General features: G+C 53.5%; 1 protein-coding gene across 6 annotated transcripts in view; it reads right to left on the bottom strand.

The window, feature by feature from the left end:
* Syt7 (synaptotagmin 7) overlaps nt 1-26,366 on the bottom strand; it is a 57,799-nt gene that overhangs the window by 24,273 nt on the left and 7,160 nt on the right. For 2 of the 6 annotated variants that reach the window (XM_090347560.1, XM_090347562.1), the window contains exons 2-4: nt 10,515-10,618; nt 6,237-6,316; nt 2,460-2,591 (exon numbers count right to left, since the gene is read on the bottom strand). In XM_090347560.1, coding sequence (XP_090203686.1) covers nt 2,460-2,591; nt 6,237-6,316; nt 10,515-10,618 — 316 coding nt within the window. Of the gene's footprint in view, nt 1-1,316; nt 1,542-2,459; nt 2,592-6,236; nt 6,317-10,514; nt 10,619-26,366 lie in introns of all 6 variants that reach the window. The other 4 variants (XM_090347561.1, XM_090347563.1, XM_090347558.1 and 1 more) reach the window with 3 other exon arrangements.

Here is a 26,366-nt window from a genome sequence, read left to right as displayed (position 1 = left end):
TGGGTTCCTCTAGGTCTAAAGCCAGTGAATGGTACAGAGGTCTAGCTGGCCTGAAGTCTGATGGGACCTTCTGGATAGGGTAGGGTGCAGAGCTTGACTCTGGTGGGGTGTGGGGCTTCCCTCAGGACCTTGCTGAGGCCAGATGCCAGAGAAGAAACTGACTTGTGTTCACTCAAGCCAACAAGCAAATGAGGTCTCAGTCTAGTAGCCCTAACTGGTTCCAATTGTGGGAAATTTCAAGAGGATTCAGATGGCCCTAAATGGAGGCAAAAGGGTGGCCCACCAGTTAAGAGGGGTCAGGGCTTTTGGTCTTATGGGGAGGCCACTCAATTAGCTGAGACTGAGGCCGTTCCAATGGAATCAGCATCTTCCCATGGAAGGGTGGCCGTAGTTCAGAGGATCTAGGAACTCGAGTGGCTTCTCTGTGAGGAACTAGAGGCGAGTAAAAACCAAAATAAGGACAAGGCTGCTCCACAGAGGAGACATGGCATTTTTGGAAAACAGGGGCCAACCCTATGTAAACTACCCAAGAGTGGGAGTGCCTGTTCAGAAAGCTCAGGTGAGCTGTTTCAAAGGGACAGTTCTTTGTGGCATCCAGACCACCCTGGGACATCTGAACAGAGAAGCTGGCTGGTGTTCAATAACCCAACCTCCAAGAACACCCAACCCCAGCAGCTGGCAGTGGGACAGCTCACCGACCAAGACTGGAATAGCCAGTGGGGATGGCTAGGGTGAGATGGACAATTGGGGTATCTTATTCACAGATGAACCCCTGAAACAGATGGTTGCATGATACAAGCAAGACTGGGACAAGCAGATGAAATCACTCGGTGGTCCAGAATGGAATGGTTCAGTGCTGGGTCTAGAGCCATCTGCTGGCTGGAAGAGGAAAGGCCTGGTGGCTGATGAGTGGCATAGGCATAGGCTGAGATGGATGGGCTCCCCAGGGACGGGATGGCCCCATGGTGGGACAACCAGGGGCCCACGACTCATGGAGGGATGTTCTGGAGGCTGGGATGGGCAGCCAATCAAGAGGATGGGATGGCTCAAGGTCTGGAATGGAGCTGCTCTGGGGGCTGAGAATGGAATGGCCTGGTCACTGGCAAAGGAAGAGATGGAGGGGCCGCCACCACGGGCTGTGAAGTGTGGTACTGCATGGCTGAATTGGTTATGCCTCATGGCAAGGATGATGATTGCCTCGTGAAGGGATGGAATGAGCCAGGGCCGCAGCGGGCATGCCAGGGGTCCCGCTGTCCATCCTGCAGGGGGCAGGCCTGAGCTCACGGCTCCGGCAGCCATGGGGCGCCATCACTCACTTGGACAAGTTGAGCTTCCCTGCGGCCAGGTGGCTCTGCACTGTCCGCCAGCGGCCTCTCCCCGCCTTGCCACCGCTGCCCGACTCGCTGGGGGCAGCCCCTCCGCTTCTCAAGGCGTCCTCTCCAGGTGGTGGCACCGCTGCCGGCTTCTCCCCCAGCCGGCCTTCCCGCTCCACCGCCAGCCCCGCCGCGGCGGCCACTTTGGCGCCCGACAGGAGGGTGCCACTGGAGGCATGCACGAGGCAGCCCGGCCAGAGGGACACCGGGGGGTGGTGGTGGGGGAGAGAGGGCAGGCCACACGTGGGGGGGGAGGGGAGGTAGAGAAGGAAAAACAACGACAGATAAAAGGAAAAAAGAGACAGTGAGAGAGGAGGAGAGAGACAGACGGACAAGAGACAGACAGAGAGAGAGAGAGAGACATCAGCACTGCAAATGGGTTAACAGCAGAGCCTGCAGGAGAGAGGGGACCGGGCGGGCTGGGGGGCAGAGAACAACGCACCACGACAACGGAGGGGGCCCCTCCCCACCGCCTGGGGCAGGGGCGGCGGGGGTGGGGGAGGGCAGCCACCTCCAACTCTATCCCACAGGACAACGAAGGGTTAACGACGGAGGAAGAGCGGGCTGTCCAGGCCAGGAGGCCCCCAGGCAGGGAGAAAGAGAAAGCTGTGTTAGTCAGAAGTCATCACCACCACCACCACCATCACCGCCACCACCGCCACGAACCACCGACCACCGACCACCGACCGCCAGCAGCCACGGCAGCAGCACACAGCGGGGAGGAAAAAGCGAGCCACAACCGAGAGGGAGGGACCAAAAACGGGCAACCCCATCCTGACTTGCACAGAGGGTTGGGGGGGGCCGGGTCAGCTTGGGGGGGCAGGTGTGGCTGTGGATGGGGGCGGGGGGCTCTCCTGTGTGGTCCTGGGGGAGGGGGGACAGAAGGGCAGGCAGGCGGAGGAGGCAGGAGGGGGCAGGAGGGGTTGCTCGTCTCCATGGCCAGCCTTCCCATGGGGTGGAGGGTGGGAAGTTGGGGGAGAAGAGCAGGAAGGAAGTGAAAGGGGGCTGGGAGAAGATGGGAAGAGGGAAGGAGGGCGTGCGCGGATAACTCGGTACATTATGATCAAACCAGGTAAAGTCACTCACTTGAGGGACAGTCGTGGGTCGCCATAAGGGGCGTAGGGTGAAATGTTTAGAATAAACTCCTTGGGAGGGTAGGAACTCCATTTCTGCTGCACTGTGCTCTCATTGTTATTCCAAAAGTCTCTGTCTAGGTCGCTGGAGGGGCAGAGAGAGAGGGGAGAAAACAGGGAGATACAAGAAGAAACAAGAACTGCCAATCCTGTGGGGGCAGAAGGGGCGCGGGATCCCCAGGGGGGGCACGCAGAGGGCAGGGCTTCGAGGGTCTGTCCTGCAGAGGAAGAAAGGCAAGCAGGCACCTTGTGCCCATGCCTGCACACACACTCGTATTTGTGCACGAAGGCACGTGGACATGCAGACACACACCCGTGTGCACACGCCACACACACATTGAAGGGCCAGCGGGAGAAGCTGTACAGAAGGAGCAAGCTGCAGGAGGGTGGACGGGAGCCTCGAACCTAGGAAGCTGGTGGAAGAGAGAAAGATGATGAGAGGAAGGGGATAGCGGGCAGGGGAAACGGGACAAGCCCGGGTAGGTGGAGGGCACTGGAAGAGGGGAGGGTGTTGGATTCTGGTTTAGAAGGAGCTGGGGAATAGATCAGGTCCTGGGTCAACTGCTGGCCTTGCCTCTCCTGCCTCAGCCTCCCTGCCTGGCAAAGGAGAAGATGGTGGCATTCTCTCTTCCCATCTTCTCTCTCCTGGCCTCTGGCCTCCTTGGTCCTGTCCCCAGCTCTGCCAAGATTGGGATGCAGGGATTCCATGATACTGGGGTGTCTTGATGAACTGCAGAGGTGTTCCACATGTGGTGGTTGGGCTACTGAGCGAGGAGGGGCCCCCAGGCCTCTGAGCTCACCAAGGGTCTCACCGTGGGTTGGTCCTTTGTTCTGGACCTGTATAGAGGGAGCTTGCTCTGATCTGGTGGGATGATGGGATCTTATGGGCACTGTCCACTGGGCAACCATCCCTCCTCTCATCCCTTTCCAAGATGGAGCTGCTAATTTCAGAAGGGACCATGGTTCCTGGTCCTCCCTGCTGAGACTTGGGGTCCTGAGTGATCATATGTAGTTTGCTAGGAGCAGCGAGACTGTAGGGACTTCCACATAAGGCAGGTGGCAGAAGTCAGGCTGGCAGAGGGCCTGGTCTAGAGACCTCAGAAGCTAAGGACCAGGTCTCCACCATCTCCTTATCCTCCTAGGGCCTCAAGGAGGAGGACTGGGAACTGGGGTTGGGGGTGGGGAGAAAAGAGGCAATTCCCAGGCCAGAGGACAGTTCTGGAAGACAACCATGCCTGGATTGCAGGAGTGCCCCCAGGAGGGGGGCTCTGGTAGGAGAGTAGGGATGGCCTGCACGGCTGAGGCTTTACTGGTGCTCAGGCCACAGTGTGGCACAGTTAGGGAAAGGACATGTGAGGGGAAGAATGCTCCCTGAGAATCAAGGTCCCAAGTGGGACCTGTTTCTCTTGACCCTGAGACTTTGACCTTGACCCTTTTCAACCTCAGAGTTGGAAGCAATGCAGATGGGCCAGAGGCTGGCCTAGAAGACAGGGTGGCTCCAGGTATAGACAGAGTCTCTGGCTCTGGAACAAGACAGGAGCTCTTGATAATGTCCCACCAGGGACTCTGCATACAAAATTCAAAGCCTAGGCCCTGAGTAGCTCTCGGGAACAGAGAAGGCTAGGAATGGCCCAAGAAAACTGTTCCCGTGTCCACCAGAGATGTCATTTAGCCTCATTCCCTAGTAGGGCACCACAGAAAGTTATGGATTCAGGCACCCCCACCACAGGTCTGGTGACAGAGATGGAGGTGATGGGCAGCCTGAACACTTTGCTCGCTTCAGATCGCCCAACTCTCCAGCCAACCCCAAGTCCCAGAGCCACGCAGAGTCATCCCCACCAGCCTCCCGCCCTTCCCTGAGTTTTGAGGAACTCGAGGGTCCCTGAGGTCTCCTATGTGGTACTGGAAAAGAGAATCTCTAATGAAAGAAGCCTGGGAAAAACTGGTTCCTTTACTGCAAGACTTGTCGGAGCCTTTACTGTGTCAATAATGATCAGTATCGTCAGAAGGAAGATACAGTGGGCAGTGTTTTCCAGACCTGGCTTGGCTGTGGAATCCTTGGTTCATTCATTGTTTCTGGGGGCACAAGTGCTCTGAGAAACAGAGTTTAGGGAAGCATCACTAAGACGATTGCTAACCCGATGATTCCTCTGGAGGAGAGCTGAGCTTGTAGGGAGTTGTATAGCAAATAAACTGCTCAGGTTGAGAATGGGGGACACACAGCCATGAGATGGGACTGCCTTCCCCTAGGGCAGAGATCTGGCAGTCCAGCAGGTGGGGTAGGCCTGGGTGGTATGGCCACAGGGCTACAGAGGTCCCAACTTGACCTGCTACCCTGTGGCTGGGGGTAGGTCCTTTCCAGAAATCCTGGCCACGCCACATGAGCTCCTCTGCAGGAAGACTATGGTCAGCTGGTGAAAGGCCTGCTGCCTTCACCCTGGGCCACATGCAGCCCAGCCTGGTGACAGCAGAGGTGCTGGGCGGGCCCCATGCCCTCACCAGTGTGCGATCACTTCCCCCCACCCCCTTCAGAAAGCCCAGGGCCTGAGCTCTGCATCAGCCTCTGAGACCTGCCAGCTCTTGTCTTTGAAGACTTGTGAGCCAGCAACCAAACCCAGCTTCAAAGACTCCCTGTGGCCTCCCCCAGAGCCTTCCACCTACCCATTCCCTCCACTGGCCTACCCTTCCACTCACCCACCCCCAAGCCCAGACACACCCCTGCAGCTTCCATGAGAGCCCCAAACAGGGTCAGAGCAGGAGAAGAAAAAAAGAGCTGCGATGAAGAGGGAGCCCTGGTGGGGTTGGAGGAGGCAGAGAAAGGAGAAAGATACAGGGGGGCCAGCGCCTTGAGCAGGAGTAGAAGGGAAAGGATACAGGAATTCATCTTGCCTTGAGTGGAAAAGGATGGAGTGGGGACAAGTGTTGAGGGGCTTAGCATCTGGGCAGACCCTCTTAGCTGGTAGGCTTGACTCTGGCAAGGCAAAGATGGAGGGTGAGCTGTCTCTCTCTGATAACTTCCCAGTGAAGGTCGGGGCTCCATAGAGAAAAAGGGCTAGCTAGAGCCATTGCCCAGTGGACATAGAACTTTCTAGAGAAACCCTCCATTGCAACAGCCTGGGTGCCTGGAAACTCCAGTCAGTTAGGTGGGGGCTTCTTAAGTGTCTCCCAGCATAGGGCTGGGCTCCCATCTGGATTCTGTAGCATAGGCTACAGAGGACAGTAGCCTTCTGTGGGGAACTCAATTGGGACCCTGGGCCAATCAGAAGCAGCAGAGCCCAAGATACAGTTAAGGGAGGGTGGAACCTCTCCTCATAGCTCTGTTCCCTTTAAGGGGCCAAGGCTGGGCCCCCAGGCTTGTCTTTTCCCCGTCTAAGTTCTACTCAGAACATGGGTAGAATCTGAGAAAAGAACCAGAGCCCATGATGGGGAGGGGTTTCCAGCCCAGGAGTGGGGGCTGAGGGATGGGCCAGGGGCTGGGGGACAGCATGTGTGAAATATGGTAGGTAAAGGGACCAGCAACTGGGGTAGAGACAGAGGCAACCAGAACAAAGGAGCTGGGGACTCTGAAACGTGGTGATGGTCTGAGGGGGCACAGACCGAAAACAGGTGTCACCCTGGGCTTCTATGAGTATGGAGGTATGTGGCCAGGTCTGAGGGAAGGGGGAGAAAGGGCTCCTCCCACCTGGTCTGCCAGCATGTCCCCCCCCCCAACTGGTAGCCTGGCACCTACTTGATGGCCTTCTTCTCACTGCGCCCACGCCCTGAGTCTGGCGTGCCCACTGTCTCCAAGGAGTTCTTGTAGCGTTTGCCCTGTGGAGATAATACCGGGGTCACTCTTGTGGGGGTCAGGCTTAGACCCTCTCCACCCCCCTCAAACAGGGATGCTGGGTTACGGGGGGAAGACTAGAGTCTGGGCTTATAAAAAGGTCTAGGGACAATGTGTGGGGTGTCACCACTGCGGGGTCCCTTCCCCCTGGTTGGCAGTTCCCCAGTGGGCTCTAGGACCTGCCCGCCACCCACAATGTGTGCCTCATGACTGATCCCCAGGTATCAGGCCATCCTGTCTGCCAGTCTCCTGGGCCTCTGGCCCAGATCCCAGAAACAGTTCCCTCTGCCATGGACAGACGGCTCTCAGGCGCCTGGACACGTCACACTGTCCACGTCACCGCCCCCAGATGGTGGGGGTGGCATCCTGCAGGGCAAAGTTGGCAGTGGCCAGTGACGTGATTGGCAGGGGTAGGGAGGCCACATGCCTGGTCTTGCCCAGGGTGGTGTGGTCACTGGAGGCTCCTGGGGACCCTCCTGCCCTGAGGCCTTTGTAAGAGGGAGTGGTGTGGGTGCAGGTGCAACCCCTAAAACAGCCTCTACCCCCCATTCCTTATACCAACAGGAGGGGTGAGGGGCAGGGCAGCCTGCGGGCACCCCAGGTCCTCACGGTAGCAGAGGTGACTGCCGGGAAGGTGAGTACCATTCACCTTCTCAGTTTAGGTTTCTAAATTTAGCTCCTGCAGAGCCCGGCCCCATTAACATTCCTGGCTGCCACCAAGAGTCCTCACGTGCACCCATGGGCTACGGGACTGAGGCAGGCAGGGGAACGATGAGGCTGGTGGGGGCTGGGTCTGCTCCTTCTCCTAGTGGGCACTGACCACCCCTGCCTAGCTGAGTGTGGACACACAGAAACACACAGATCTCTCTCTTCTCTCTCCCTCTCCCCACACCTCTCTCTGTTTTTCTCTCTCTTTCACTCCCTTTCACACACACACACACACTGGCACGTGCATGCTTCCTCAGCATTCTCTCATACGCACCAACACTGCAGCCACAACAATCAATTATTCTATCCTTTCTAAAGAAAAATAAGGGCAGCCACAGCCACATTCCTGGATGTTCCTGCCAGCTGTACCCCTTTCCTGGCCACGGGACCTGGCTGTCCAGGGAGACCCAGCACAGCTCCCAAGAAGGTGTGGGGCAAAGAGAGGGGCCCCATTTTACCTTCAGCACCCTTGCATTTCAGAGCCACCTGGATCTTGGCCCCAGCAATGCTTCACATTCTCTGCATCATTCTGGCCAAGTCTCTTCCCTTCTCTGGCTTCTTTCTACCTTCCTAAAATGGTATGTTGTCACCAGGTGAGCCCCCTGGAAGCTCACACTTAAAGACCACCAAGATGCCCTAGAATAGAGAGGCCCACAAAGGCAGAGCTGTATGCTCTCTAGAACCTAGAGTCAAGCTTGGTACCTACCAGGCAGCCAGTTCTCAAAAAATAACTGAAAGAATGCCTCCCATTACCCCACCCACCCTGGGGTCTGGACCACCGGAGACCACTGAAATCTTAAGAGTTAGAATACAGCGGTCCTGACTCTTCTGGGTCCTCGTAGCTTCTCTCTTAGACCTGTCTCTGGTTCTTCTGGCTTTTATTCCAAAGTTCAAATCCCCAACACCTACTAGTGTTAATTGGGAAAAATAGGGGAAGGACCACCCTGTGGGGGGCAAGGTCTCCTTTCAGGCAAGAGTCTAGTCACCATTATTTCCCAGTCCCCAGGCAGTGCAGGGCAGAGTGGGCCTGGCTGGTGGCATTCTCAATGCTCTCATCACCCCTCCCCCAACACTCCCCTTCCTGCTCTTGGCAGAAGCCTTTGCCCCTGTGCACATCCTCCGCTAAGGCTCATCCCCTTCCCCATGGCCAGGCAGCACTGGAGTGGGTGATCTTGATTCACCCAGGGCATTCTGGGTGTTCAGAGGACCTTCCCCTCTAGCTGTGACTATTTATTACTGTGCAGTAGGAGGCGAGGCATTATGGGCAGTGGAGACAGAAAACAGGGCAAGACATGACTGGGGGGCAAGGGGAATTTAATAGGAAAATCCAAGTTGACAGGAAACCAGGCAGGGCCCAGGAAGATGCTAGGCTTCTCCAGAGGAGCACATACCATGAGTCTGCTTATCAGGGAGCGGGGGGGGGGGGGGGGGGGCTGGCTAGGCTGAGCCGGAAAAAGCCAGCTGGAGATTAAGGAAGTTATTAATGTTTGGAAATGGGATCTGGGCTGTCAAGGAATCACATCGCTGGTGGTGAGGGGACAGACAGGCAAGGAGAAGCCAGCAACTATGTGTATGTGTCGGGGGAGGGGGGCAACATTTCCCAGCCCCTCCCTTCAGCAAGGAGACAGCCTGGTCAAAAACCTCCCCAGCATCTGGAACAAGGAGATGAAGGGGGTAGCATTTTAGTGTGTATATTGGGGGAGGGAGGTTTGGTTTGGAAAATAATGTTCTACCTGTGGCTTGGAGTGCAGGAGAGGTCCTGGCTGGGAGCCAGGGTTGTGCTGAGCCGGGAGGAGATTGGATCTATGTCTCTTAGCTGTTCAAGGTATTTCTTGTAATGAAAACACCACCTGCTCACAACTGTCATCCGTGAACTCCTGTCCCAGGATCTGCCCACACTGGAGGCGAGTGGGGGTGGGGGACTATTTGTACACACACACACACACACACACACACACACACACACACACACTGTAAAATCAACATACTCAACTCCAAGGCATATCCCACCCTCTGCACCCAAAGCCACCAGCAGTGCCTGCCAACAACCTTCCTCCTGCCTTGCCTTCAGATACAGACCAAAGAGCCTAACAATAAGGAGCAAGCACGGGGCTGCAGCTGTGCTCAGACACTCCCCGGGTTCTGAAGCCAGGCCCCTTCCATTACCACCCCTGAAATTCTGACACAGATACAGACACAGGGGACCCAGGAACAGTGCAGGCTACTCAGCGCTGTCCACAGCCTTGCTGCCGGGCTGGCTGGGCTGGGTCACGCACCCACTCACATAAGTGTGTGTGTGTGAGGGCATGCACACACTAGTGCAGAGCTGGCCTGCTTTGTAGTTCTTCCCCAGGGGTTGGAACTGCCTGACACTCCGCATCCTGGTTGAGTTTGCCTTTACTAAAGGAGCCCTGCTGGCTTAAGCAGGTTCCCAGGCCAGGTCTCTCACAAGATCAGTCAATCCTTTTCCAAGAGAATTCTTCCCCTGTACGTGTGGGACACGAAGCCTCTCCCCACTTAGGACCTATAGCTACAGCCATTTGTCCTTACTGTCCTTCTGTGGCTGGGCAGAGTCAGAATGGGGCTCCCAGGGTGAAGCCCTGCTCCCACTCACACCATTCTCAAGTGGGAGCGATGGGGAGCCTGCCAGGGACCTGCAAAGGCCCTGAATCTTGGACACCTCTCCCCCTGCAGTCCCACTGAGGGCTGCTGGTGGGGGTCTTGCAGAATGGCAGCCGGGGTGGAGCTGTGGGCTGCGGCAGACTCCGCTGGGGCGGGGTGGCTCGGCTCGCTCCCTCTCCAGGGGCCCAGAGGTGATGAATGTCCCTCCCGACAGTCTTGTTACTTATTGATGGCCTAATCCTGCTCGTTAATTCCCCAGCTCTCATTAAAAATGAAAAGAAGCCGTTTGTGCTTGTACAAACCCAGAGAACCAGGATGGATGTGCGAGCTGCTGGGAGTGGGGAGGTGAGGGAGGTGCCTCCTTATTGGCTAGAAGACTCCACTGGGCCAAACCCACCAGGGGCGGGGTTTGGGGGTGTGGGGTGGGGCACAGGGGTTGGAGGGGCCTCAACTGACATTCTGCTCCTGTGTCTGCTGCGTATGTGCGAGGCAAGTCCTTGCATGCATGCATGCATGCATGCGCGAGCGCCTGTAGTTTCGAGGCTTAACCTAAGTGTGTCTGCTAATGTGTCCCTAGGTTTGTGTTTCTGGATGCAAAAAGAGAAGTATGGGACCAAGACTCAGGCACACACAGGGTGTCTGGGCAAAGTGGCCCAGATAGAATTCATGCTGCTTGCTTTGACATTCACGCACTGCGTATGTGTGCGTGTGGCCTGACTTTCCACAGAGGTGTGCCTGTGTGGGCAGGTGTACAATCTGCACAAGCCAGAGCTAATTCACGTCTGGAGTTGTGGAGGGAGGAGTGCAGGGCCAGCCCCCCCAACCCCCTGCAGGGACCCACAGGAGCCTCACCAGTTTACGCTGACACCAGTGGCAGAGGCCGCAGAGGACGACAGTGACGCTAAGGCTGACGGTGATGATGGCAGAGACCAGGAGGACATCACGGGTGGGTGCCCCTAAAGAGGACAGGACAGTCAGACCATCAGAGGTCCAGGGCTAGCCAGTCTTCTCTATCCCAGTGGTTCCCCCAGCCCCCATCCCTGTCCCCAGAATGACAAACGTCCTCCTCATCTCTCTTGGCTAGGACACTGGGAGCTCTGAGTCCAGGTTCTACCTCCAGCTCTGCCTTGCAGGGTGAACTTGGGAAGTCCTCCTGCTCCTTCGTACCTTAGTTTCCTCATCTGTAAAATGAGGGAGATGGGAATGGTACCTCTTGGCATCTCTTTTCAGTGCTGTCTTCTAGACTTGACACTCTCAAACACAGGCCAGGCTTCATCAGGCCCATTAATCTCACTGAAGGAACCACTGATCTTGTATGGTTTTCCAGGCTCCCACACCCTTCTCTGAGCCACAGCTCCAGTGAAATGGGCCCAAGGGCTATAACACCCACAGTTCTCTCTGAGCATACCTGCTTCATAGGCACTGTGAACCTTCTTAAATGTTTGCTCACCCAAGACCCAACAATCATATTTGTCATCAAAAGGGATTCCTGGAACCCTCTGCCCACCTTGGCTCAGTTTTTATGCTCAGCCTGGCGCCCTCTACCTTTGCCCCTGAGTTTACCTCTGGCCCTCCCTCCAATCCTGTTGGCTCCAGCATACATTCTGTGAGCTCAGGGGCTAGATATTCAGAAAATGGAGACCTTGATCTTCTTCAACAAAAAAAAAGAGATCAATCATGGGCAAGAAAATGTCCAAATCTTGTCTTTTCCTAGCTGTGTGGCTTTGGACAAGTCATATAATCATTCCTTTTTTTCTTTTTTATTTCCTCTTCTGTATATGTGGATATGCGGCCTCCCCGGCCTTCCTCACAGGTGATTGTAAACATTAGTCCAAACCAAATATAAAGAAAGCAAAACCTTGACCGAAAATGAGAATGTGGAGGAGTGAGGAGAGAGATAACGGCAGAGATCATGCATGCACTGTAAATATGTGTGCGCTGGGATCCACACTGAAGTTGGGGAGATGGGGTGTATTTACAGAGGAGCCTGCGTGGGCTTTTTGGTGCCAGTGATTGCAGTAATTAAGAGCTGGAGATATCTGTCTGGTCCTAGTTCCTGTGGTTTTTCTGCCTTCTCTTCCTTCCCTGGTCTCTTTTGGTTGGCCAGAAGCAGACACCAGAGCCTCTTAGTTCCTTTCCCCACCATGGCAGTGCCCTGGGGAGCCTGCTCTCTCATGGCTGCTGCTTGGCTTCCACCATTCCCTTTCCATCGTTGTGGGACTTTTTGCCACTTCTGCCAAGCCTGCCCCCCTGCCAGGCCCACAGAGACTCTACCTGTGCCAAGCGCGCAGCCTCAATCACCAGAAGCCCCTGTGTTCAGTTCACAGTGTCAGCCTCGGGGCCCACAGCAGCCATGAGCTCTGGCCTGGACAACCTGCCGGCATCAGGTCCTGCCCATGGAGGTCTCCCACCCCTCGTCAGTGACCCCCGGCACGCAGAGGACCAGCCAGGAATTCCAGGTGCTCCACTTAGTCCTCTCAACAACCGAGACACACATTATGAGTTGTCCCTATTATACAGAGGAGGAAACTGAGGCCCAGAGTGGTCAAAAGAATGATGCTCACACTCATTTAGCTAGCAGCGGGAGAGCTCAAGCCTGGGCAAGGTGGCTCCGATAGAATTTATGCTGCCTGCTTTGACATTCATGCTCACTACAGAGATGGCTGTTGATAGTTCTCAAAGTCTGCTCCCCGGAAACTCTAGGGTTCCCTGAACTCAGTCAGGGGCTCTGGAGGTGGATACTGAGCCAATAGGCTGTGGTCTCTTAAGCCCTCTTCAATCAGAGCAGCAGTATTTCCCTTGGCTTCACATCTTAGGCTTTTGCAGAAAATTCCATTTGAAGGAGATATGTTGCTAAGAAAGCTGAACCCCTCTGGAACAGTGACTCCTCCTCCACAAGATCCCTCAGCCCCCTCAGCATCCCTCAGCCAGCCCTTGAAGGCAGGGGGAAACAAATGCTTGCGATTGCAAATTGCACTGATGTTGTGAATAAAAGTGACAAGATGTCCTTGGCCAGCCTGCCCTCGAGTGTTGTGCCATCAAGGGTTGCAAGCAAGTTCTCGTCTGCCCGTCAGAGAGGGAATCATTCCTAGAGCCTGGTGTCACTGTGTCTCCAGCTAGAAGGGATCTTGAGAGTCATGGAGTTGGGCTCCCCTTCCCCAGACCTGCTGAGGATAGGGAGCCGTTTCTGCAAGAGGTTGGCCCTGTATGGACAGGCCCCGGCAGGAAGGCTGCTGTGCCTGTGTGGAGCCCAATCTATCTCCCTGGAAGTCCCCTCCTTTCCCCCTCCCCACTGTGGTCCTCCACCTGACCTCTGGAACTGCAAGGGCTCAGCCACATGACAGGCCTCCAAATCCTTACTGACAGTTCTCATGTCCCCTTCAAGTCTTCTCCAGGCAAAGCTGCCCGGGCCCTTCTATCCCTTCCTCAGATGACACACATGGTTTCAAGTCCCCTTATCGTCAGCATATTAACATTCGGGGAAAGAAAATATTGTAGCCCGAGTCAGCCTTTTGACAGGGCTGAGTTCCATGACCTATCCTTGGGCAGAGGAGACATCCCGGATGAGACACAGGGGGTGAGACACAGACAAGGGCAGACAGATGACATCCAGAGACCTGGGAGGCAGGGTAAGCTAGGAGATGGGCACAGCCAGGCTTACTGGATCACTCACAGGGGTGTCCTGGTTGTGGGGTGTAGGTTCATGTACACCGTTGTCCGTTTGTCCAGCCCTGTGTTAGGCGTTAAGTTATCTCCTTGTATCCCATGTGTAGAGGCTGTGTTCCTGGCCATGCCAGTGCCAAGCAGGCCTCAGGGGAAAGCTAGCAAACTCTAGGAGATGACTCCACTGTGGATAAGATGCCCATATGGTCACCTCCGTGAGTGGAAACTCTTACCTACATCCCGGTATACCAGGCTCTAGAGTACAGCAAGTGCTTGATCAATGCTTGTCTCAAGATGAATGAGGAGGAATCTCAGGCCTCTGGAAGTAAGCCTAGCAATGGAGGCTCCTATTTATTAAACACCTAGTGCATACTTCACTCCAGAGCTCTTGAAGTCAGGGCTAGATCTGCACAAAGACATGCTCAGCAAACATTTGTTGAATATTCAGAGCTCGCATAGGTTCTCTCACTTGTCGCTCAAACAAGACGGAATGATGGATGGGAGAGGCGTCGATATCAATGCAAGACTTTCATGCAGACACACTCATGCACACACATGTCCGCGTATGTGTGTACACACACACACGCGCGCGCGCCCCCTTCTATTCTCCTTCCATGTCCAACTCTGCCTGACAAACTTGATTTTGCCAGCCCTAGATGAAAACACTCCCTCCACGAAGCCTTCCTTAGTCTGACTGGGGGTGGGGCAGGGATTAATTTCTCCTGCCTCTGAGATCCCATCACACTGTCTTTTAGTGATTAAGAGCCAGGGCCCAGCAGTCAGACTCCTGGGCTCAGTTTCTGGTGCAGATTCTTCCAAGCTCTGTGACCTAATCTGTGGGCCTTGGTTTCCCATCTATAAATGGGAGAAGGGAGGGGCAATAAAGTTCATTTTTCCTAGGTCTACTGTGAGGTTTCAAGGAATTAGCATGTATAATGTGCTTAGCACCATGCCTGATACGGTAAGTAAGCAATAAATACCAGCTATTATCCTCACCTCACCACATCACAACCTGTACTAGCCATATCTGGGGCATATGGAGCTGGGGTTCACTGAGTATTGAATGAATCAGAACTGGATACACTCGAGTCATCCCCTCAGGGCAGCAGAGGTGAGGGGTCACATCTTACTCAATTTTATGTGTCACCAATCACCCCTTGTCTCAGTAACTAGCCTAGGGCTTGACAACAGCACCTGTGAGCACCTATGGCAGGGAAAGGGGAGGATGGAGACATGGAGACATAGAGTAGGGAGGTGACAGCTGGAAGCCAGGCTGTGCCTCAGGTGTGAACTGGAGACCCAACTCAGTCCCCTGCCAGGGTTCTGCCCCTCTCCTTCTCATCTCCTCAGTAAGCCATGATTTATGGATGAACAGAATCAAACAGGGCTGCGGGCAGCTGAGAGGCCCTGGGGAGCTGTGGGAGAGAGAATGGGCTTCTAAGAGCAAGCTCACCAGCCGCCCTGAGGGGTGCAGGCAAATACTGGTGGGGAGGAAGGAGAAGGGAGGGGAGAGGAGAGGGGGTAGGGAGAGGGGAGAGCCACCTCCACACAAACCCCAGACATGGACACCCACAATTCTCACATGCACATGGAGTTTCACTTCTGACACAGACATGCATATCTATGCTCTAACACACATGTGTACACACACACACACATACACACACACCACATACACATTCATATAGTCTAAACATGTCTATGTTTCCTGTGGCTCAGAATTCTTTTTTTGTTGTTGTTGTTGGTCGTGGGGCTTGAACTCTGGGCCTGGGTGCTGTACCTGAGTCCTCAGCTTAAGGCTACCGTCCTACCTCTAGGCCTGGGCATTGTTCCTGAGCTCCTCAGCTCAAGGCTACTGCCCTACCCCTGGAGCCACAGCACCACTTCCGGTTTTCTGGTGGTTAATTGGAGATAAGAGTCTCACGGACTTCAGTGCCTGGGCTGGCTTTGAACCATAATCCTCTGATCTCAGCCTTCTGAGTAGGTAGGATTACAGGTATGAGCTACTGTACCTGGCTTAGCCCAGAATTCTTTACCTTTTAAATTGATCATGGTTTGTCTACTTAAATTCTATTTCTTCTTCTTTTTTTCCCCCTGCTCATTCCTTCTAAGGCACAGCAGATCACATGCAGTAAACTGGTACAGATGACCTGGGTTCGAGCCTCAACCTGGGTCTGGGCCAGCTACATGTGCCAGGGCAAGGCCTATGGTAGGTCTTGGTGCCTTCCCTTCAAATGATGATAATAAGCCCCGATTGCCCCTACTGGAGGCTGTCAGGATCAAATAATAGCTAACATGGAGAAAGCACAATGTGACAGACTCTGCATTGGAAAATTCACATGCCCCACTACCAGAACCTCAAGCCATTAGTAGCCCCATTTCTTGGGGGGAAGAAACAGAGGCATGGAGAACTAAGAACCACGTGACAATGTTCTGTAATGGGCCACAGTGCACAATAGCCACACCCTGTCTTCTTCCTTCCCATATGTGCTGTGTTTCCTAGGGGCCTTTGCAAGAGGGGTTCTCCCCTGCCTGGATCACCTTTCCTTACCCTCTCTACCTTTCAGGCAGGAAGCCAAAGATGAGCTTCACTGCCTCCCACAAATCCTTCTCCATTTCCAGGAGCTATGACAACTTGCCATTTGGGGTTAATAATTAGCTTTCTATGTCCTTTCCACATTCGGAATACTTGGATGGCTGAAACCCCGGATTACTCATCTCTGCAGCCCAACATACACAAAGAAACTGGAGAAATAATTGCTGAACATGAAGTTATTCAAGGTTCTTGGTAAGCCCACCTCCTCCAGGAAGGCTTCCCCCGTGACGGTCACGGCAGCTTCTTCTTGTTCCAAGCTTGAATGAACGGATTCTCTACCCAGCTTCTTTTTCTTTTCCTTGCTCTTCAAGAACCATCTTTGGTATGAACCTTCCTTGCTCCCAATGCCTGCCTTTCTTTCCATCAACCAGGGCCTTGCACAGCCTGTCATCCAAACCATGGCAAACAAACAAACAAAAAACCCAAAAAACAAGCCATTGGAAGCCCCAAGAGTCTCTTTTCCCACAATTCATTTGGTCTCACAAGTTGTTCCATCATCCCCAAACCATCCCGATCTAAAGTCTCGGCTCTCCTGGAGACTCTTTCTGGAATCCCCAGATCCCATCTGCTATTAGTCACAGTAACTAAGGTATGTTCAGCCTTGAGTCATGTCCTCAGCATCCCTCTGAAAATAACTCTCTTATGCTCATTATGCAGGGGAGGAAACTGAGGCTCAGAAGGGCTTACTCACTCAAGAGAACACAGTAGAAGATACAGAATGCCACGATGAATCCAGAGGTCTTTCAGACCCAAGCTCTGCTGCTGTTCCTCTTGTTCCACACTAGGGGAGCTATGCCTTGAAGCAAGCCCCGTAAACACAGAATAAAGAAAAGGATCGAGGGAACCCAAATACAGAGAAGCCAGGGAAAGGGCTCCCACTTTCTCAAGAATTTTGCCAGGTGAAGCCAGGCACAACTAAATTCAAGCATTTCAGATTTCTGGGCTCTTCCCTACTCTACTGGCCTGAGCAGAGGCCCAGAAAAACATCTATAGTAGAGAGACTCAGCCCATCCAAAGATCCCCAAACTTGCTGGGGGTTGGGTGCTAGAGCCAGGTAGGCCAGGAATGCAAAAGAGAGGAAGATATGGCCTATGGTATGTCTAGATCCTGTCTCTGGGTCTGACTACAGTACAACAACTCTTCTGGAGATAGAGCAGAGTGCTGTTGAAGGTGGTTGGTGCTCTGTCTGCCAGCTCCTTCCCATTCTGAGCTTGCCTCCTCCCACCTGATTCTGTACTATGCAGCACTCTCCCCCAGCCTCCAGGATGACGTTGAAGGTAGAAACAGTGAAAGCTGGAGTCACAGTGAAAGCTGGAGTCACAGGTTTCTGCAGGAAGCTCCCTCAGCTAAGGCAGGAGGGCATATACAAGCAGGCAGAGCCTTGCAGTTCCAGGGCAATTTGGGCAAGAGAAGCAAGGGCATCTTCAGTACCTACACTACCTTCTCTACTCCTCCTTAACCTGACATACCCAAGAAAACCAGGGAGTGAGGCAGGGGCGAGAAGAAAGGAAGAGAAAACCAGTGAGCCAAAACCTGAAAGCTCAGACAGCCAGGTAAAACTTGGCTTCTTAGATCCTGCAGAATTTGCTGTCATTTCTTCATCTTGAAACTCCCCTTCCATGGCCATCTACCTGGAACCTGGCAGCTCTTTCCTTGTAAAAAGAAGGAAAAGAGAATAGAATAGGGGAGAAGGGAAAAAGAAAAAGAAGCCAAAGAGTCCAGCCCACCCTTCCTAGGAAAGCTGGGTCTTGGCTCTCCCCCATGTCCTCTGGCCATTCTCTGAGTGTCCTTCAGAAAGCCAAGGAGGTGCCCAGACAACTCAGACCTCACCTGAAGCAGGAACACAACTGCTAAAAGAGGGGGCCTGAGGGGAATTGTTTTGGAAAGTTACGAGTATCTCAAAATAGGGGCTTAGCACAAGCAAGCTTCTTCAACCTTGACTGTAATAAAAACAGATAATGCGTGAGTGAGCTGGGGTGAGCATGCTGGCAGGGGCCGCAGAGGCCGGCTGGATGCAGACAGTTTAGAATTCAGAGGAGATGCCAAGTGAGTAAACAGCGAATGAAGGATTATCCGGACGGGCTAGGAGCTGTTCCAGCAAGAAATTGGACGGGGACATGTCAGGACCCACAAGCACTCGGACTCCTCATCAGGGAATGAGACCTGGCTAGTTATGAGAGCCTCATCCATGCCTTCCCCACGTCTTCTCTCTCTCTCTGTATGGCCTTGAATAATTGTTTGCATTTGTACCTGGCAGAATATTTTGCAATGTGCTGGCCACTTTACTGAGGGTTTCAAATCTATTATCACATCTAATGCTGTTGATAGGGGTCTCTTCTGTCTGTTGGTCTCCTCCTCTTGCCATATCTACCTCATTTTCCACAGAATGTTGTCTTAAGAAGGAGGCCTGGTGCATCAAGCTTCCATCTTTGGCATCAGAAGAGGGGGAAGGGAAGATAAGCCATCTGCAGACCCCAGATTGCTGCTGAGCTTGGAAGTCACCAGGGTAATCCAGAATGGATGGGACAAGGGGTTCAGCTATGAACAGGGAGCCTAGATACCCTTCAGGGATCTCTAGTTGAGAGTTAAGTCAGGAACCTGCTGCCTCCCTCACCCACCTTGGTCCCATAGCCAATGAACTGCCTGGGCAGCTGTGAAAATGATCATGTCTATCACAACAGCAGGAGCCCAAGACAGGAGTAGGTGAGACGGATCCTGCCTCTCCTCCTGGAGTGTGGAGCGGAGGAGGCAGAAGCAGGGACGTGTGATGATTAAGTGCAGGCCTTGACCACTAGTTACTCCTATGAATAATGCATAGTTGTGCCTTGGCCTAAATCAGCGTCTTATTGTTATTAATAATACAGGGCTGCATAGAAGCCGGGGTTGGAACGGTGTGCTGTATTTCATTTGTGGATCCTCACATCGATGACTCAACTCTACCTCCTCAGGCTCCAGGCTTTCATACAGGACGTGGCACCTGTCCTTCCGGACTTCCTCCTACATGGGGCTTCGAGCCACGGAGGACACAGGGGTGAGGAATCATCTCTCCTGAGTTTCAGATCCCTGGCTATGGCTCTTTCTTTGTGGGGGAGGGGAGCACTCAGTCTTTGCCAAGGACCCGGAGGGTACATTCACATGTGGAGTGGCTCCCAGAGATGTCTGAGCCAGGTGATCAGCAGGATGTAGAAAATCAGATGTGGGAGAGATGGATGGAGAGAGACGGATGGGGATCGGAATCCAGTTCTACTTCTCCATCGACTGTATGACCTTGGACTACTCACTCATCTATCTTTCTGGTTCTCAGCCTTCTTGCCGGGGAACTTGGGATGTCTGAGGTTCTCTCTAATAGGTGTCGCTTTACTCTTGGACTGGGATGTGGCGCGCTCTGCGCTGTCCGTGGTGCTGAAACCTCTAGCCTCTGCCTGCCCCTGCCCTTGGCGTTGAAACCCATCTCACTTCAGCATAGCGCTCTCCTTTATGCCTCCATCTCCTCCCCGTCCTTGCCATTGCTCTTGACGGTAGAAATCAAGAAACCAGAGCCCTTTTTTTTTTTTTTTTTTTTTTTTTACAATTGTAGCCTAATGGTGGAACTCTACCAGTCTCTCCCTGATCCACCTCCAACTGCAGCCCAGATCTGAAAAGCTCCTTCTGTTCAGCTGGTGAGGACCCCAGCAAAAAGAGCCTCCCCACGAATGTAAATACCGGTCCCTCCTTCTTTCAGGGCAACCAGCCACTCTGCCTCCTGGTGGCTGGCGTGGTACTGCACCCAGAACAGGAGCACAGAAGGTCCCCAGCGGTGGTGCTGGGCGGGCAGGGAAGGAGCGGCAGACGGTCTGGCCCCCGCCGCCCCCTCACTGCTCCTGGGGCAATCTGGCACTCTGAGTTTGCAGCATTGCTCACGCCCGCACACTCCTACTTGTCTGACTGTGTCCTGCTTCCTTGAGTGCATGCTGGCCGGGTCACAGTGCAGGCTCACCCGGGAATGGGTGGACTTGTTTAAACAAAACCCAATCATTCCTTCTGCTGCAAGACCAGTAGAGTCTCTCCCAGAGCAGAAACCCATACTTCACACCCATCCAAACAAGAACCTTGCCTACAGTCCCTCCCTAAGACTATGTGAGGAGCTGGAGATGGAGTGGGAAAGAACTCAACTTCAGGACACTCATATTCCCTTAATCTACAAGTGAGAAGCAATTATGCCTGGTGCTTCTCAGGACTACTTAAGATTAGCCTTCCTGGCTGGAGAAACTCCCCTCCTTTTACAAACACAAAGCAAAGCAAATAAAACCATCTGAAGATAAGAGCTCCTATGGATCCAGTCATGGAGTAAAGATAATGACTTTTAATGACAGTAGATCCAGCCACTATCATTTATTGAGCACTTGCTACACACAAAGCACTGTGCTGAGTTCTGAAATCATTGAGCCTTATAACCCTTCCCCTTCCCCCTCCCCTGCCAGAGGAAGCATCATGCTTCAAGCTTGTGACAGATGAGAGAGGCAGGGTTCGGGGAAGTGAGGTACCCACCCAGATGGAGCAGCTGGTGAATATTAAGATTGACATGAGTCAGGCATTGGTGGTTCATACCTGTAATCTTAGCTACACAGGAGGCTGAGATCTGAGGATCATGGTTCAAAGCCAGCCTGGGTAGAAAAGTCCACGAGATTCTCATGTCCAATTAACCACCAAAAGAGCCAGAAGTAAAGCTGTGGCTCAAGTGGTAGAGCACTAGGTTTGAGAGGGAAAGGAAGCCTAAGGACAGCACCCAGATCCTGAGTTCAAGCTCCAGAACCAGCACACACACACACACACACACACACACACACACTGACTGGCATGCATGTGAAACCATATCTATCTGTTCCAAAATTTGCAGCTCAGCAGCATGTTCCAGAGATCCATGTATCCCTACATATTGCCAAGGCCATGTCACCTCTCCACCATCCTCAACTCTCATCTGAGAGCCACGCAAAAAAGACAACAATGCCTCATCTCTGTAGCACTTAGAGCCTGCTAAGTGCTGTCAGGGCCACAATCTGAGGGCCAAGGCGGGTGGACATGGCCAAGCTGGGATTATATAGGAGAGAAAATGAAAGGCTTGAAGAACAAAAGAAGTGGCTTTTCCTAAGCTGTACAGTGAGCATGTAGATAGAACTCAGTTGAGATAGTGGGATGGCCAGGCTTATTTCCCACTTGCCCAAGGTGTCCTGAGGGTGAATCAGGCAGAGAGTTTTAGGGCTCTCCATCTCATGAGGGGCTTGCTGAGGCCCCGATGAGGGCTGTATCCCCCTCATCTTCCCCAGGGGCCATCAGCTGGCTCAGCTTTAACTTGAAGTCTTGGAGTCTCATTCTAAATGAAATTTTTTTCCAGGCAATTACCTTCTGCTAATTAGGAAGCAAGGCTGCCAGTCCCAAGGCCCTGAGTTGACCCCTTTCTCAACTCACAGGGCTGGGGTGGAGGTTGTGGAGACACTAGGTAGCAGACACCGTTATGGAAACTGCTTGGATCAGGGCCTGTCAGGGCAGGGGTTGGGGGGGACAGTGTGAAGGAAAAGGGAAGTTCAAGGAACTGGAAGAAGGGAAGTGAGATTGCTAAGGAGGGGGAGGCTGGGAGTGCAACAGCATAGAGGCCATGGAGCTAGAAGCAGCCTGGATATATCCAGGAAGAGTAAAGAAGACTTGGATCCTGGAGCAGCAGAAGGAGCCTGGGATATGGAGAAACCCACATACTGGGAAGGAAGAAGGGAAGAACTCTAAGGAACCAGGGGCAGAGGAGAGGGAAGGATCTTCTGCAGAGATAGAAAAAACAGGAAGAAGGTACCCTGGAAATTGTAGATGAGATAGACAGACAGAGTGGGGAGGGAGGAGAGAGGGGGGAGAGGGAGAAAAAGGGAGGGGGGAGAGGGAGGGAGAAGCTAGGAGACTCCAGGAAAGGGAAGGAGAGAGGAAGGACAGGAAGGAAGGGGGAATTGCTGGAGGAAAACCCCAGAGAGAATGGGGAGGAGAATGGGGAAGGACAGCTTGGAGTGGCACATCCCAGGGCCACAAGAAGGGCTCTCTCCACGTCATTGTCCTTGAGTCTCCCCAAGGTCAGTGCCCAGCCAGCCAGGCCTGTATAACCCCCTACGCAGCCACAGGTGCAGGCGGGCAAGATGGCAGGCCACCAGCCAGCTCAGGCTCCGGAGGCTCCACTTATTGGAGGCAGCCAATTGATTTCCCTCCCTGGCCACCTGGCACCTCCTCCAATGGGCTGAGCCAGGACCCCTTCTGGTCACACAGCAACCAACATGACCTGAAGCCTCTAGAACTGTGGGCTAGTCTCTTTACTTCTCAGTGGGTGGGGGTGGAGGGGACGGGATCAGGGCTCATTCAAGGTCATATGGTGAGTGGATACAGAAGCCAGATGCAGAGGGGTGCCCAGTGGGGGGCCCTGCTGGGCAAGGTGGGTATCTTAGTTGCCAGGAAGTCACATCCCAGTCAAAGCCCTGTGGAGAGTGAGTCAATGAATGGAAGGAAGCAAGGATGGTCACAGGTAGAAGGGAAACAAGAGAGGGCACTGGGTGGAAGAGTTCTGCCAGGGTTCTAATTGCAGCAACATTATCAAACACCTAGTAGGCAGAGTGTGCCAGCTACTTACCACATGGAATGAAGGACTCTGTTTGATCCCCATGACAACCTCATAAAGTACACAGTACTGTTATCCTATTATAGAGAAGAAACTAGGACTCACGAGGGTTGAGAGACTTGGCCACGTCCACAGAGCTAGCCAGTGAAAATGGTGCCAACCACAGTTAGACACTGGATCTAAGGTGGTCAGTGATGTGAAGGCCATTGCCCTGAGGACCCCTATAACATGGCATTAGCTGAAGTCCAGGAGTTCCTATGATCAGTGCCCAGCTCTGGCAGGTGGGGGCTCTGTGGGGCCCCTGGACTTGATCAAATCCTTATCTTAGGACCCCATAGTCTGGGTTCTAGTCTTGGCTCTACTGTCAAATTCCTGTGTGTCTTTGCACTGGTCATTTGCCCTCTCTGCTCCTTAAAGCATCATCAGAGGAGATAAAAATAAGAGCTCATGCTCTCATGGCAGTAACTCTGCAGCAGGCACAGTCTTTGGTAGTTTACATTATTCAAAATGCCCTATTTTGCCAATGGGAAATGAAGTACTATAAGACCAAGATGCCCAAGGTCACAAAACCAATCAATACGTGGAAAGTCTAGATTTGAAGCCATTACTTCTGACCCACAGCTCTGAAATTCTCTTAGGATTGTCTCCCGAAGGACCCTCTGCCTCTGAGGCAGAGACATGCGCCATAGCCCTCGTCACGGCCACGCGTGCCATGGGGTGTCCACACAGGATGCACACACGCTGCTCTAGGTCTACATGTGTTGTCTGTGCACAGTTCCGCTTCTGTGCTTCCACCCTGTTTCGATCTGGCCTAGCCCTGCTGGGTGACACATGTCCACAAAGATTCCAGAACAGCCCATGCTTGAGCATGTGTGCACGCATGTACACACACACGCATACACGCACACACACATACACAGTGTCCCCCACTCTTGATGTGTGGGGACCACGAGTTATGCTGCAGTGCATGGCCAAGTGGTGGTGATGTGGGCTACCACGCCCTTTCTCCTCTGCTTCCCGCTAGTGCCTGGGTGGCTGGTTCATCACATCTCATACCTGCTGGCACACCCTCCCCCCTCCCCCTCCCCCCCTCCATCTCCACCACCACCACCTTCCTCATGCCTCTCCCCTAACAGAAGCAGGCACCTTCTCCAGGAAGGAGGCAGCCCCAGACTCAGCCTGGCTCCAAACATGCCAGCCAATGTGGGGGTGGAGAGGGAGGAAGAGGCATCAACTGGAGGCTTGGGGGTGGGAAGAGGTCTGGGGCCCATGCTTCCTATTGGAGACCAAGCAGCTCCCCCTTCCCCAGCTCTGGAGGCCATGACCCTGGGGATACCCACCTCCCATTCTCATTGGCAGACGTGGGGTCACAGCGGGAACAGAGGATGTGCCCCGTCCTCTCCATCAGGACTCCGCCAGGGATCCTCTGACTGAGTTACCATTGCACCCCTCCACCCCATTCCTGGTCCCTGCTCTCTCCTCCCCCTGCCCAAGCATCTCAGAGTTCTGGGTATTTTTAGGCCTCAGCTGACAGGCTGTGAAATCGCTCCCTTCGCACCTCCCCAACCAGGCGGGGGCTGGAAAGGGAGGAATGGGGTTGTGTGTATGTGTGTGGGGGGGGGTGTACAAGACGATTCATGAGGCTCCTCTGGGGCTGGCAGGTGCCAAGCAGGGAGTGAGGGCTCCTCCCACTTTCCCCAGGAGCCTCCCCTAGTGAGAGGATCCCTCCACCTTGCCTGGAGAAGAGGATGATGGAGATAGGGTGGGCAGGAGCTTTTACTCCACTGGGGGACTTGAGAACAAAGGCTTTATTGGACAGCCCAAGCACTAAAGGAAGTACTGGGGACACATTCTGAGTCCAGCTCGGTAGCCAGTACAAGCTTCAAGTGCTCCCTTCTGAGAGACAGGCTGAGAGACAGGCTGGCTTGGAGCCTAGTAGGGTAAGGGAGTGTATTCAAGTGGTTAGGACCTCGCCTTCGGAGGCAGGCTGACTCAGTCTTATCCCTGTTCTACTGAGTGACCCATCCAGGACCCTCTGGCTTTTTAGGCCTCAGTTTCCTTATCTGTAAGACAGTAACAATTCAATCTTCCTCTCAGGACCGCTGTGAGAATTAAATAAAGGAACCGAGGGACCTGTGAGACTTCCCTGCTAGAATCTTCCATCCCTCCCAATGACCCCTTTCTGGGTTTGCTTTCTTCCCTCAGTCCCCTAGTTCATCCTGGCATCAGGCTCTTTGATGCCATCTAATGACCCCCCTCCCATGGACCAAATTCCCAGCTTAGGTGAGTGGGCACCATAGGCCCTCTCCCTGCTTGTTGTTTCATGTGCACAGGGACACAATGCCAACATGTGTGCTGCCAGGGTCTCCATGTGAGGGTGTTGCCATGAGACAAACCCCAAAGAAAGTAGGAAGACATACCCAGGCCCTGCTGGGAACGGCCCTTGTGCCAGGGGCCGTGGGCACAGAAAGGGAGGCGGCCCGCCGAGTTGCCGTGGAGACAGTTTGGCTCTGATGGGGCACTGGTGCTCAGGCCTGGTGGCTGAATTGTGGCTTCTCCAGGGCCTGGGCCTAATGCCCAGGGTAGGAGTAGATGCAGAACCAGTCCTCGAGAACATTATCTATGCTCCCCTCGGCCTTCCCACCTTGCTAACTTGCCCACCTAGCTGAGCATCCCTCCTTTCTTTCTTCCTTTCTTCCTTCTTCCCTCCCTCCGTCCTTTCCTTCGTCTTTCTTTCTTTCTTTCTTTCTTTCTTTCTTTCTTTCATTCATTCGTTCGTTCTTTCTGTGTGGGGCTTGAATTCAGGACCTGGGCACTGTCTCTGAGCTTTTTTGCTCATAACTAGCTCTCTACCACTTTGAGCCACGGTGCCACTTCGGGTTTTCTGATGATTAATTGTAGATAAGAGTCTCACAAACTTTCCTGCCCAGGCTGGCTTTGAACCATGACCCTCAGATCTCAGCCTCCTGGGTTGTAGGATTGTAGGTGTAAACCGCCAGCGCCTGGCTATGAAAAGCTTTTTTTTTTTTTTTTTTTTTTTTTCCAGTCCTGGACTTGAGCTCGGGGTCTGAGCACTGTCCTTGGACTTTTTCAAGGCTAGAGCTCTACTGCTTGAGCCTCAGCACCACTTCTGGCTTTCTTTCCCCCTATGTATGTGGTACCAAGGAATCAAACCCAGGTCTTTATGCATGCTAGGCAAGCACTCTACCACAAGGCCAAACTCCTGGCCCTATGAGGAGCCTTTTCTAATGTCCCAGAAGGCAGTGCCTGGATCTCTGTGGATGCCCAGCCCCATGAGGCCACCCTCTGGCTGCCTATTCCCCGCAACTAGCTTGTCACAGGTAGGACCTAGTCTAACTGAATGCTGCAAAGCTCCTGATGTAGGTAGCTGGGGCCCAGTCCTGTGCAAGTGAAAGACTGAGGAGAAGCTGGGCAGGGGTGGGGGCAGGAATGCTCCCTGCAGACTCTCGCTCCAGCTACTTGCCTGCTCTGACTCTCCCATCCTCCACACTCCCCTGTTGTTCATCTTCTTTACAAAGACATGCTCAAGAGCTTCCATTGCCTGTATTGGAAAAGAAATCCGGTTTTCCTATTTTTGAGTGCTAAGACCTTTGTAATCTGGTCAAGATATCTTCCACGCCTTGACTCCGGCCACTGCACCTCTCCTCCCTACCACCGCTTCCTTCCAGGCAATTTCTTCACTCATTGATGCCCCAGATCCTCAAGCCACTCAATAGCTGTCCCTATCTTTCTTAATACCTTGTCTGTGCTCTTTCCCATGGAAAGCTTATTCGACCTTCAAGAACCAAGACCCCATATC

The sequence above is a fragment of the Megascapheus bottae genome, chromosome 16, assembly GCF_031878675.1.
Source record: "Megascapheus bottae isolate mThoBot1 chromosome 16, mThoBot2.hap1, whole genome shotgun sequence".
Lineage (NCBI taxonomy): Eukaryota > Metazoa > Chordata > Mammalia > Rodentia > Geomyidae > Megascapheus > Megascapheus bottae.
The sequence above is the reverse complement of the archived record's forward strand: the minus strand, read 5'-3'. Positions and strand labels throughout refer to the sequence as shown.